This window comes from Triticum urartu, chromosome 5A (genome assembly GCF_056163025.1).
Source record: "Triticum urartu cultivar PI428250 chromosome 5A, HENAU_Tu73, whole genome shotgun sequence".
In the NCBI taxonomy this organism is placed as follows: domain Eukaryota; kingdom Viridiplantae; phylum Streptophyta; class Magnoliopsida; order Poales; family Poaceae; genus Triticum; species Triticum urartu.
Window position 1 is genome coordinate 102,549,104 of NC_141877.1, and position 13,496 is coordinate 102,562,599.

At 41.7% G+C, this 13,496-nt stretch overlaps 1 protein-coding gene across 1 annotated transcript; it reads left to right on the plus strand.

Annotated features, from left to right (window-relative positions):
* Window positions 1–1,795: 1,795 nt before the first annotated feature.
* On the plus strand, window positions 1,796–8,061 carry LOC125520285 (uncharacterized). Its single transcript, XM_087525607.1, has 6 exons — window positions 1,796–2,766; window positions 3,041–3,137; window positions 3,277–4,570; window positions 5,573–5,639; window positions 6,794–6,887; window positions 7,554–8,061. The coding sequence occupies exons 3-6, from the start codon at window positions 4,432–4,434 to the stop codon at window positions 7,791–7,793; spliced, it is 540 nt and encodes a 179-aa protein (XP_087381733.1). The 5' UTR covers window positions 1,796–2,766; window positions 3,041–3,137; window positions 3,277–4,431; the 3' UTR covers window positions 7,794–8,061.
* Window positions 8,062–13,496: the final 5,435 nt, after the last annotated feature.

Sequence of the window (13,496 nt, forward strand, 5' to 3'; positions counted from 1 at the left end):
ATGGAGGAGTGCGCTGTGAAGATTGAAAGAAGAAAGAGAATCTGCTGCATCCTTTGTTATTGCTTTTGGTCAGATACCTCCTGCGTGAGGATGTTGTGGGGCATGTTGCTCTGATGTGAGCAGTGGTCTTTTGAAAACCCCGAGTTAGATGTTGGGGTCTGGGATTTATAGTGTCGTCGGGTTTTCGCCCCATGGTGAGTAATCTCGATGGCGAGTGTTCATGGTGGATTTCCCGACGATGCTTGAACCCGCTTTCCTCTTTCCTGTCCTATTTGCTGAACTTGGTTGTATTTCCGTTATGTTCAAGTAATGGAAAGGGGATTTGCCAGGTTAAAAAAAACAAGCACTCCTTCAGAGCCTCGCAATGATCAGCGCCACTTGGCGTGCTCTCAGCCATTCTTCACGTGTCGCGCTCTGGACGCTTCCTTCGAATTTTATTTTTTTTTATTTTTCCGCACACGTTTTTGGCTTTTAAACGGTTTTTTCGATGTTTTGGTTTTCCCCCGGTCTTCCTTAGTTTTTTGATAAAAAATCGATTTTTTTGCGCAAAAAAACGCGTTTTCTTTTTTCTTTCTTTCGCGAAAGTCATGGTTTTTTCCGCGAGAGGCGCGGTTGCGCTTTAGCGAGAGTCACGACCGTGCATTTCGGAAACGAAAAAAACGTGTTTTCTGTTTTTTTTCTTTCGCGAGAGTCACGACCGTGCCTCTCGGAAAGGGAAAAACAAAACGCGTTTTCTATTTTTCTTTCTTTCGCAAGAGTCACGGTTTTGCTTCCGCGAGAGGCACGGTTGTGCTTTCGCGAGAGTCACAGGCGTGCCTCTCAGAAAGGGAAAAAATTATGCGTTTTCAGTTTTTTTTTCTTTCGCGAGAGTCACGGTTTTGCTTCTGCGAGGGGCACGGTTGTGCTTTTTGCGAGAGTCACGGCCGTGCCTCTCGGAATCGGAAAAAACGCATTTTATTTTTTTTCCTTCCACAAGAGTCACGATTTTGCTTCCACGAGAGGCACGGGTGTGATTTCGCGAGAGGCATGGACGTGCCTCTTTCGAAAAGGAAAAAAACCGTGCTCCGGTTCATTTTTTTCGCCTGGTTTTTTCGTCCGTTTTTTCGTGAAAAAAAAGTTTGTCAAAACCTATCAATATGGGATTTAATTTTGAAGATCTCAACGCGAGGAATCCAATGATGAAAACAGTTCGAGATTTGGACGCACGGTTTAAAAGATAAAACATTTTAAATAAATGAATCTACGAAAAAAAAGAAAACTCTCATGTTGCGACGAGTGGCGTGCTGCATGTGCGCCACTTGTCACGGCCTGGGAAAATGGAGTGTTCTTTGTAACGAGTATCTCTACTCCTAATTAGACCTGGCCATCCTCCGGGCCGGGCCGGGCTTCGGGCCGGGCCTGACCAAGCCCGAGGTAGAAAACTCAGGCCCGAGCCCGGCCCGGCCCGGCTGTCGGGCCTAGTTTTCAGGCCCGAGCCCGGCCCATCACAGCAAAAACACATCGGGCCTCGGACCGGGCCTCTTCAGTAAATGGCATAAACAGCGGGCCCAGGCCCGGCCCGATCTAGTCTTCGGGCTCAAAACCTAGGCCTAGGCCCGGCCCGGGAGCAGCGTCGGGCCGGGCTTTTTCGAGCTGGGTCGGGCCGGGCGGGCCATGGCCAGGACTACTCCTAATGGAGCAGTTGATAGTCTCCGCCGGTTAATTTTCGTCCCATCACTTTCGTCCGGTTTTTTTCGTAGGTTAACCTTCATAGATTTTTTTTCGCACCACCCCTCCCGCAAAAACCAGTACAACGCCCCCACCTCTCGATCCCGATGCGACCTCTCTCTTTCCCCCATCTCCCGTGCCGTCGTCGCCCTCATCTCCCGCTCCGCTGCGCCCCTGCTGCTCCGCCGGCCCGACCTCTTCATCGGGCGCGGCTGCAGGAGCATCTCCACCTCTCCACTCCCTCACGCAACAGCACTCCAACCCCCCACCCCCACGCTCGGCTGCCGCTAGGGTTTCTTACCCTCGCTGCCCCGCCGCGATAGCTTGAGAGTGCAGCCGGCGGCGGCGGCGAAGGCGGCTCCTCAGAGCGGGGACGCGTCTCCCGTCGAAATCCAAGTCCGTTCGCGCGAGCTTCTCCTCCCCTCGATCCGATCTTCACCTTCGCTCATGGTGGCCGTCAGCTGCCCTCCCGCCGGCGGCCAGCTTGACCCACATGGCCCACCTCCTCCCCATCGCGGCACTCTGCGCGGCACTTGTTGGCCGCCGTTGGGCTTGCTTGCGGCGCACAGATCGGGTCGCGCGCGACAGCTACATCATCGTTGGATCTGTCCTTTCGTCCGACAGCGACCCCAACCCCAGCGCCCTCCTCCACCGCCTGCTTCCCCCACTCCCGCTTGACTCCACGGGCCGGTGGCGATGCTCTGCCCGGAGATCCATGGATCTGCGTCTGCCAGCCGCATTTGGCCCTCCGTCCACTGTGCTCTGCCGGCCCTGGCTCGCGCCGGGGTGGCCCTTGGCTCGTCACCAGGCTCCTGTGTGGCTTGCTCTCGCACGTCTAGATGCACCATCGTCGGGTTCGCTGTTGCCCCTCTGATATGATAAATGCATCCACCCCTCGCATCCATTGGCTTGGGTACCTGATGGATTTGGTCTGGTCCGCCTACAAAGATGTTGGTTCCATTGTTTGCACATGTATCCTGATGCCGGTTTCTCGCCGTGGCTGTCAAGTACCGCCTCGTGAAGGAGTGGAGAAGACAACGTGCTCTGGTTCTCCTCCAGGTCAGCCGACAACTTGTCGATTTGTTGCTCTTCCCTTACAAGGCATGACATCCCCTTCCTGTGTGCTCATGCAAACATACAGTTCTTGATGTTGAAAGTAGTCTAGGATTTGGCTATTTCTCTTCGGAAATTGATTATATTAGTTCAATTACGTAAATATCTTCCTTGACAAGGTTAGATTAATTTCCCCACTCTGTGATTTGGATTGATTTCTTGAATTTAGCCAAATACCTTTGCTTGTGCTCCTAATTTTCCATCACTCTTTTTGTCACAGCATGGTCAAAACAATGGTGCCTTCACCCTTGCTTGTGCCTCAACCCACATGGTCATCTTTGAGACGTGGTATTCAGTCACATGACAGAGTTCTCTTTGTAAGTGATTAGATGATTTGGAACTCGCTCACTTGATGCATGTTCTGGAAGCTGCATCCACCACTGATTCTTCATGTCACTCGTGTGGGACTCTGTCATTTACTGATTTGAGTATATGTTGTGGGTTGATGTGTTGCAGATCCTTGAGGTCAGGTGCGGAAACTAGCGACATGTGCTGGAGCTTCTGGCGGTGGCATCACCTGCATCAACCTCTCCCTGGTCGCCTTCGAGAGTGTGTGCGGCTGACCATCAAGCTTGTTATGACGCACTTTGAATTTCCGAGCAAGTCGTAGCCTTTTCAGATTCATCAACACAGGTTACATCAGTAGTCAATATGGTTCAGATGCATAATAGTACGTACTTCATTTCCTTTTTGTTGTGTACGGTGTCCTACAACATGGATCATATATATATATATATATATATATATATATATCGGTTATCTTTCAGGTTCAGTTTGCTGTGGTGAATTCTTCTTGAATTTGTTGCAGCAAACTTGTGGTCATGTATGGTTTTTAGTTTTGTAAGCATGCATAGTTTAGAAGTTAGAAGCCTCGTTCATGTATTGTTCTAAACTGAAAGTTTAAGTGACTTTTCCACCCATGGTATTGTGGTGGTCATAATAGCACACCTCACAATTATAGATGGCCAGATCTACAAGCCCTGAGCGGTGTGTTTTTTAGCCCCCTCTGTTTCTCCTGGGCATCAATCTATGCACAACAAGCTCTTCAGTGCTTGATGGCAAATAAAGGTTGCATCTTAGATAGTTGCTTGATTTGAATGAGCCATTTTGCTGTCAGCTAAACTGTTAAAAGTCAGATGTAAGATTATGTTTCTTGGCACATGAGTTATTTTTCAGTCAACGCGTGGCGAGTCCACTTCAAACTGATATATGCACTTTTTATTTGAAACTGAACCACCATGGTTTAATTTTATTTTCATTTGGACAAGTTACCCCAAGTATCATCAGTTCATGATGACTGGTTTGGTGTGGTGAATTGATCCTGGTGTTGCTTTAAGAGTTTTTTATGACACTGTCTTGTAAGGGAGTAAGGTCTGGTATCTATATGGCTATTATTTTATCTCTTACAGATTGCCATATATGACATGCTAATTGTTTTTAGCTCTTGATATAGTTAAACTTTTTTTTCCGAAACGAAGGCAAAAGATTTGCCTCATCCATTATATGGGAGGAGAATAGAGTTAAACTTTGGATGCACCAGTGCCTGATGCATATGTTTGTTTACTTGGTTTGAACTCTGAATGATATGTTGTTATCCTGATTGCATGCCTGATGAGTTGGTTCTGCTGGTATTTTGAGGAGGCAAGCTGTGGTTTTACTCCTGGCCCTGAGAAGGGTGAACTAGGCCATAGCGAGGGCGCCTTCAGGAACATCAAGTCAGGGTGCCTCACTTTCTATTTCAATCTGCAAGGTAATGAAGGCAAAAAAAAGTTTCTACTCGCCCTGTTCTTGCAACTAAACAGAGAAAAACTGTGTGGTTACTGAAGCATTATGGTTTGTAGTTACCGAAGCATTGCATTTGTTGAGAAAGTGTTCCTTATACCATGTAAGTAGGGACAAATACTATTTAACTAGGTACAATTAATATTTAACAAGCCACAATTGATCAAGCAGTCAATGCTTAAATATGCCCGTACTCTGTCGTATCCAGGATGGAGCTTTGCTAGCTTATGAGTTGGATTCTCTTTCGACTACACCTAAATATGACAAACCAACAGTAAATGAGCTCATTTTAAAAAACTGCAGTTTAAAGGAAATTATTACAATATACTTGCTAGACCTTCTCATTACACTCTTTCACTTTTTTGGCCTAATACTATCCTGTATAGACCTAATAACAGAAGACATGGGAAATGCTTTTGTAACATAATGTTTTTTTGTTAGATGCTCTGTTTATTTAGTGTCGTTGATCCAAAAACTTGAAAGTGTAGAAATGTAACTGCATGGGACTATAGAACCAAGTATTTCTCGATTTGGTGATGCTTTATTCAGAGTTCTTGTGCATCAGATTGGAGTGTTACCACAAACATGTTATTTATTTCACTTCATGTGAGTTAATGCCAAGGCCTTTTTTGTGTCCCCTCTAATCATTGCATTTGTATCTTGATCATTGTATTAACGAAAAGCAAAATATTTCTCATGTTTTGCTCAGTGTGTCTACTTCTCTTCTTTATTATATTAACTATTTTTGGATGATATTTCACAAGAATGACATTGTTAGATTTAGATTTGTTAGGTTTCAACGCATTTGAATATGACAGTTATATGCCTATGCCTCTATGCAAGTTTTACCCAATGGTACATCAGTGTTTCACTATGAACGACTTCACTGATTGTTAGGAATATTTCTTATTTCACACTGAAGTGTTTATCAGTATGTTGGAAGAACATCATAGCCAATCAGAGAATGCAGGTGCTAGATGTGCTATAATTACTCATATGTTGGCTGGCAGACGTATGAGCTTTGATGAACCTAGCTTCAGGAAAGTCGTTCTATGCATTCCAATCCAAAAATAACTTCAGAAAACTGATTTTCATTTCTGAACATTATTCCGCTATCGTGGATATTTCCACTCTGTTTCATGTGTGATTAACATTTTTAGTTTGCTATTTCATTACTATCTCCACATAGACAGGTAGACTGGTAGATAGTCACTCAGAGTGTTTGATCCTCCTAATCACATCATATCCGTCTCTACCTGCGGCTTTGGACAAAAACGTCCATGCTCAATATAGCTGGTTCCCCCAAGTTCAGCAGTGACCGTATGATACACCAGTACGCAAAAGATATATGGGATATCATCCCCGTCATCATGCTCTGAATAATTTAAGCAGTTTACAGAAACCTTGAGTCTGTGAGGCGCAATCAGTCACAGATTTGCCTCGACTCCTCATTGGGAAGGTGTTGCTGCCCCAGCTTTGTGTAGGAACATGCAAGTTCTGACATGGACCTGAGAGCTGAGAGCATGTAGTTTCGTCACTCACTCGCTGATGGTTATACTAAATCAAACCAATTTGTGTCAAGCATCTCTATGAACAGGGAACATTTTTTTGGTAGAAATTCCAGATGAACTTGATAAGAGAGCAACATCAGGATTTTATGTTTGGAACTATTGAAATTATTTTGCCTTCTCTACTGATGGCACAAAGAACATGAAGAATACGAGATATAATAGATAGAGCAATGAATCTTAGCACCAAAAGATTACAGAGGACAGTTATCCCACATTTTGGCATGGTGATGTTACCGGACGGTGTTCTTCCATGCTAACTATAATGCACCCACATTTTGTAGCGACAGAGCTAGGACATACTATAAATCTATGATAGATGCAGAAACATGTTCTTCTATAAGCATGTGCTTGTAACATGGGCATACTAATAATTCCATCATGCTCCCTTCTCTCTCGCTCTTCTTTTGAAATCCCATTATATGAATAATAACATGAAAAGAATGGGCGTTTTCCAGAGCTTGGCCTAATTTAATATGTTCTTATGGTACTACAAAAATGTTAATATGTTACTACAATGTATTTTCCAGAAATCTCATTGTTCATTTACTGAATAATACTAATTGCTATCATTTTATTTTTCAGAATACCTCTAATTATTTTTAATGTGATATGTTTCATTGCAGGGTGATACGTATGAAGGAAAAGAGCCAGAGCGGCGCTTGGATAAAAGTCAGTGCTGGAATTTGTTTGGCATATGCGGAAATCTTGGTAAAGGTAAGTTCAGTCTTTCACTCGCTCACCATGTTTTTTTGGTCTGCATTATTTTTTTCTAATCTACATTTCAGGAGTGGCTATAGTCAATGCTTTCATGTACATGATTGGTATGAACTTCTCATCATAGCTTGGACATATCTCTTTTCACATGCGATCTTATTTACTTGAAAAATAAGTTATATACTCTGGGTAATAATTTGACGGTAGGCCATTTCAATAATTCTATTTGTTTCAGGCATTGGTAGATTGTGTTACAACTGAAGAGTTTCTTGTGCTAATACTTGCAGATCTCGACACACCCTGAACAATGAGCACATGTTGCCAGCCACATTCCACACATGATGTGTTCTTTTCAAAACAAAGATACCCTGATACATGACAAAGTTGTAGCGTTAATCTCAAAATTATGCTTCTGTAGTATGTAGTGTAGTATACACTATAAACCTAAGAGTGGGTAGCTTTAGCTTGCTTCTGTATTATGCTTCTCATTGATAACCTAGCCCATGCTTGATTATAATACACATTATTCCTGTTGAAAGCTATATTAAATCCTAACTTTTGACTCCTCTGATAATGAAGTGAAGGTGCAGAACCACATCTTCCATTGACTCAAAAAAACGTTTAAATATTATGATTTTTATAATGTTCTGAATGTATTTTTCTCAGGATAAGGACGCACACGGCGGTGAGGTTAGTAGGGGCGTAACAAACGAGAAGGGCGGGCGTGGCAATGGCCATTCATGTGTCAGACGAAAATTGTACACCCACATGTGTGACGAGGCTGGACTTGACATATGCAACGAGCATGGTGATGAGGTGAGAGTTGGAAGCGTGGATGTACTTGACAAGGAGCAAGTAGATGCGAGCAAGCATGGTGGGCAATGTCGACGATGTTCACGCGAATGAGAAGACCAAAGAGGAAGGTGATGCATGCCTGTGCATATTTGTGGCGGAATGGACAGTTTGTGGGTAATTAGCCAGTGTCTTTGGACAAGTTGTCGACAGATAAAAGTTCTATAGTTTGGCTTGAGGAGTAACATAGACAGGCATGCTGGTGCTATAAGGCTATATCTCTCTTCGTGGACAAGAGCATACAATGCTCAAGTTTCATGGAAGTTTTTAAATTCCATTATGAGGCTCAATCTGAAATAAAATGGTGTCTTGCTTTACCAAACTCTTGATGCGTCTGTGTTTGAACTTGTTATGTTGTCCTTATGTAGGATCGAAAGTATGTCTAGAGGGGGGGTGATTAGACTACTTGACCAAATAAAAACTTAACATTTTCCCAATTTTAGTTCTTGGCAGATTTTAGCTATTGTAGGACAAGTCAAGCAATCATCACACAATTCAAGCAAGCATGCAAAGAGTATATTGGCAGCGGAAAGTAAAGCATGCAATTTGCAAGAATGTGAAGGGAAGGGTTTGAAAAATTCAAACGCAATTGGAGACACGGATGTTTTTCCCGTGGTTCGGATAGGTGGTGCTATCCTACATCCACGTTGATGGAGACTTCAACCCACAAAGGGTAACGGTTGCGCGAGTCCACGGAGGGCTCCACCCACAAAGGGTAACGGTTGCGCGAGTCCACGAAGGGCTCCACCCACAAAGGGTCCACGAAGAAGCAATCACCCACAAAGGGTCCACGAAGAAGCAACCTTGTCTATCCCACCATGGCCATCGCCCACAAAGAACTTGCCTCACTAGCGGTAGATCTTCACGAAGTAGGCGATCTCCTTGCCCTTACAAACTCCTTGGTTCAACTCCACAATCTTGTCGGAGGCTCCCAAGTAACACCTAGCCAATCTAGGAGACACCACTCTCCAAGAAGTAACAAATGGTGTGTAGGTAATGAACTCCTTGCTCTTGTGCTTCAAATGATAGTCTCCCCAACACTCAACTCTCTCTCATAGGATTTGGATTTTGTGGAAAGAAGATTTGAGTGGAAAGCAACTTGGGAAGGCTAGAGATCAAGATTCATATGGTAGGAATGGAATATCTTGGTCTCAACACATGAGTAGGTGGTTCTCCCTCAGAACATATGAGTTGGAATTGTGTATGTGTTGTGATGGCTCTCTCCACGAATGAAGAGGAGGTGGAGGGGTATATATAGCCTCCACACAAAATCCAACCGTTACACACAGTTTTCCAATCTCGGTGGGACCGAATCAACAAACTCGGTCAGACCGAAAATGTAAACCTAGTGACCGTTAGAGATTTTCGGTGGGACTGACATGCAACTCGGTAGGACCGATATGGTTAGGGTTTGGGCATAACGTAATCTCGGTGAGACCGATTACACAAACTCGGTGGGACCGAATTTGGTAATTAGCTAACCAAAGAGTTGGTCAGGCAAACTCGGTGGGACCGATTTGCTCTTTCGGTGAGACCGAAAAGTTACAAAAGGGAAACACTGAATTTACATTGCAATCTCGGTGGGACCGATCCGCTCTTTCGGTGAGACCAAAAAGTTACGAAAGGGAAACAGAGAGTTTGCAATCCCATCTCGGTGAGACCGAGATCCCTATCGGTAGAACCAAATTGTTAGGGTTTGGCAGTGGCTTATGACAAGTGAAACTCGGTGGCGCCGGATAGAAAGAATCGGTATGACCGAGTTTGGCTTAGGGTTTAGGTCATATGTGGATATGGGAAAGTGGTTGAGGATTTTGGAGCATATCACTAAGCACATGAAGCAAGAGGCTCATTAAGAAACACCTCATCCCTTCTTGATAGTATTGGCTTTTTCCTAAAGACTCAATGTGATTTTGGATCACTAAAATATAAAATGAAAAGTCTTGAGCTTTTGAGTTTGAGCCAATCCTTTGTCCTTAGCATTTTGAGGGTTCCACTCTCACATCCATGCCATGCCAATCATTGAGCTTTCCTGAAATAATCATCTTGGAATAGCATTAGCTCAATGAGCTATATGTTGTTATGAATTACCAAAACCACCTAGGGATAGTTGCACTTTCACCTTACCCTAACTTTTTCATTCTTAGTTGTAAGATACTACATATATCTAATGATCCTCTGAGAAAGTAATGATCCTATGGAAAAGGAACCCACAAATTATGTGGTTAGTGCTTGTAGGGTAATGTGGATTTAAGACAACAACATATCACTTCTTCCTCGTTAAAATGGAACATACGGACAACATTCCCAATAAGTAGTGTTATTTAGAAACCAAATTTGTTTGTTTGCTTAAGTGAATCTGTTTAATGTGGTGTGGTCAGAGCTGGTTGCACCATTGATAGTGGTGATAAGTTTGGATAAGAGAGGGGGAGATAGTGGATAGAGGAGGAACAACAGGAAAAGAGATTTAACGGGTAAACAAATAATGACACCGTCTCATGTGCATCAGAATTATCTCTACTATTAAAGAGGAGTTGGTAGTCTGATATCCATGGTTTAATTTTACCTCATCATTCCTGCTTGTTCAAACATGTTTGATGTACTTACACATTAACAAGAGTGTATGAAACCCTTTACAAAGAAATTTGTATCCAGTCTCCTATAGTAATAAATATACTGCATGCTGGCGGAGTTGAGAATTGTTGTTAAAATTTTGTAAGTGGTAGCAGTACAATGGTTTGCAACATTTTCATTGTGCCTTTAAATGACCTATAACATTCATGCCTAATTATTTGGTTTTGGTCCTCTGCTTTTTTACTCTTTACTTACTGATGAAGATAGCATATGTTCCTGCTTTTAAATGTAGTTATCTATGCTTGCTTTTAAATGTAGTTATCTGTGCCTCCAGTTGGTAGAGATTAAAGTATTTTAGACCTTAAGCATTCTAAATCCTATATCCTTTGCTATTATTTATGAGCTAGATAGAAGGGAAAGCAGAGGGAGCACAATGCCAAGCAAATGTGGCGGGAAAGGTAAGGGATAGCGTCGCTCAAGCGGGGAAGGGCAGGGAGATGGCCCGTGCATAGGGGCGGCACTTCTACTACACTACTGTTGATATTCGTGCCGCTGCTGCTACACTACTATTAATGTTCATGCCGCTGCTACTGATACATAAAGAAGGGAGTGTGTGTGTGAGAGAGATCCCAATGGGAGAGAGATGTTTGACAAAAAGAAGTGTGTGAGAGAGAGATATGAGATTCTTTACTCTATGGTATTGTCGCTGCCACTATTCGAGGGAGTTCGGACTATCCACATGGATGAATTTTAGGAAGCCTGCCGGGCGCCCCGTTTGATATCTGTGTTTGATTTATTTATATGCATTGTAGCGGGTGAAAAGGTACACATTATTAACATGTTTGTATTTGGCCAGATAAAAGAATACGGAAAAAATATAGACCCATCAAAATATCGTCACATCATACATCATGTTAATACTTATCTACAGCAACTTATGGTTAGTCTTGTCTCGTTATCCATGCATATAATTATGGATTGTTTTTATTTAATTCATATGTATAATGATTTATTAATATTTATATCTAATTGTGACTCCGACTTGTATGATATTTACAACAGTTATTCCTTCCGATTAACATTCTGAGCTACCATTGGATAATAGCAGTCGCCAATGCGAAAAACGTGAGATTCAAGTATTTGACTCACTTGGTTCTTGGGTCAAACACAATGACCTTGCTACTACAGTAACCATCTATTGTTTTTTCTTATCTTAACATATGTTTTGTTTGACCTTAATCCCTAATATTTCTCGTATATAAAATAGTTACTACAACATAGTCCGGAGTTTAACAAAGATCATAAGTGGCCGATCTCAATGTTACAAAATGGACGGTCGTAGAGCAATTTTATGAGGCAATACAAACTGATGGGTAAGCACTTGTTACAACGGTTTGGTTATTTGATTCGTCTGGGTGATATTCTAAAGCATTATTTTATAATATTATAGCGTATCATGTGGACTGTTTATGCTAAATTATATGGAATATTGGACATCAGATGCACTATCAGACCAGTTCATCCAGGTATTTTATTTTTATACATTATCGCATTATTTTATCTCAAAATATTATATCAATATATATATATATTTTTTGTAGGAAGATATGAAACACTTTCGACGAAAATTAGTTGTCATTTAGCTGAATAAGCTAAAAGGAGGTCCCATATACCATCAACCGGACGATGAAGAAACTTTAGCTAATGATGATCTCGAGATCCTCGAGAATCCATCTGACGTAGTCAAAGACAAACGTCTTACCCCAATTACTATCATACCCACGGACCAACGTGAATTACTTGCCGGCCTCTGCAACTACATCATGTCGATCGATGATGTCGGATGTTTGGAGTAAGTTTCATGTATCAATATTTAATGTGCGCATGTACATTATTATTCTTCTTACCATCCAATTTTTAGGAAGTAATGGGTCCGGAGCTCGACACCCCATCCAATGGGCTTAAGTCTTAAGAAACTTCAGTGCATACTTAACATGGAGCAGCCTATAGACAATGATTGCTTCAACACCGCCGTGTGTATACTGGCATGTGACGAGGGAGTATTGTTCAAAGACCCTCCTATACACTACATGGATCTAAGATTTTGTGTAAGTTATCGCAACTCTCCATTCTATGTAGCATTAGTATCAACATGTTGAAAGAATATTTCTTTTTTTTACTTAGTCCATGATGCTAGAGTCAACACGAGGTCAGAAGTTTTGCGAGAAGAAAACTATCCAGACGTTGGCACCATTATTTGATAGTTGGCCTGGGATAGACAATGACATCTCATCGTGTAACATAATAAGTAAAGTATTTTGTCTATTGTTATCATTGTTTATTTTTTTTATGGGGGATAATGGTTTATTATTGTTTCTAACAGCTCCACTTGTAGATTTATCTTCCCTATGCATCTATCGGCCGATACATCTTATACGTCATCGACAAAGAGGCACGTCGTCTATATATTATGGAGCCTATTCAAACATCACAATCGTTAGAGGATAAAATTTTAAGGCATGCACTGAAATTTAGAAGTTTTGCAAGGGATTTCAAAGAAGCACATGAATAAAGCGGCCTGGTTGGAATTCCGATATATCTAAATGACAACATTTATTTTCGTTTGGTATTTCAATGAGAATAGACGGGTAATGAATTCATAATAAAAACATTTATTTTTGTTATCACTATATTCTTTATATTATTAATTTAAAAAATTGCAGGAATGTGTCTGGCTATTTCGTTTTTCATTTTATGCTCCGATGGAACGGTAAAGAATTGGTCAAGCCGGTTTGCGGGGTGAGTATTGTCCGTTACATGTTTTAGGACCTTCAGCGTAAAAAATTTATACTAACTACATATATTGTTTGTGCAGGATGGGTATGAGTTGAGGAAACAATTTTTATTATACTTACTAAAACATCGCGCGAATGAAGCTAAAAACAACTTTTCTGATATTGTGAAAGAATTTTTTAAGCACATCATCTAGATATTGATAATTTTGTAATAGATGTTATGGTCAAACATCGCTCAGTTTGTTACATGGACATGTCGTTAATCTTTCTTTTTGTTATCAATTTATATTGCAAAAATGGACTTCAATTATTCAATAATTGTGTTTGGGTTATATTTGTTTGTACGTGTGAAATTTAACATGTAATTCTTGTAAACTATTTCAAGAGCCCG

Bases quoted from the DNA above. Each gene is read 5' to 3' on its own strand.
- LOC125520285 (XM_087525607.1), top strand. From the start codon at position 4,432: ATGAGTTGGTTCTGCTGGTATTTTGAGGAGGCAAGCTGTGGTTTTACT. The intron at 5,640-6,793 runs CAGGAAAGTCGT...TATGTTTCATTG, and splicing joins AGCTTTGATGAACCTAGCTT to CAGGGTGATACGTATGAAGG. The intron at 6,888-7,553 runs GTAAGTTCAGTC...TATTTTTCTCAG, and splicing joins ATGCGGAAATCTTGGTAAAG to GATAAGGACGCACACGGCGG.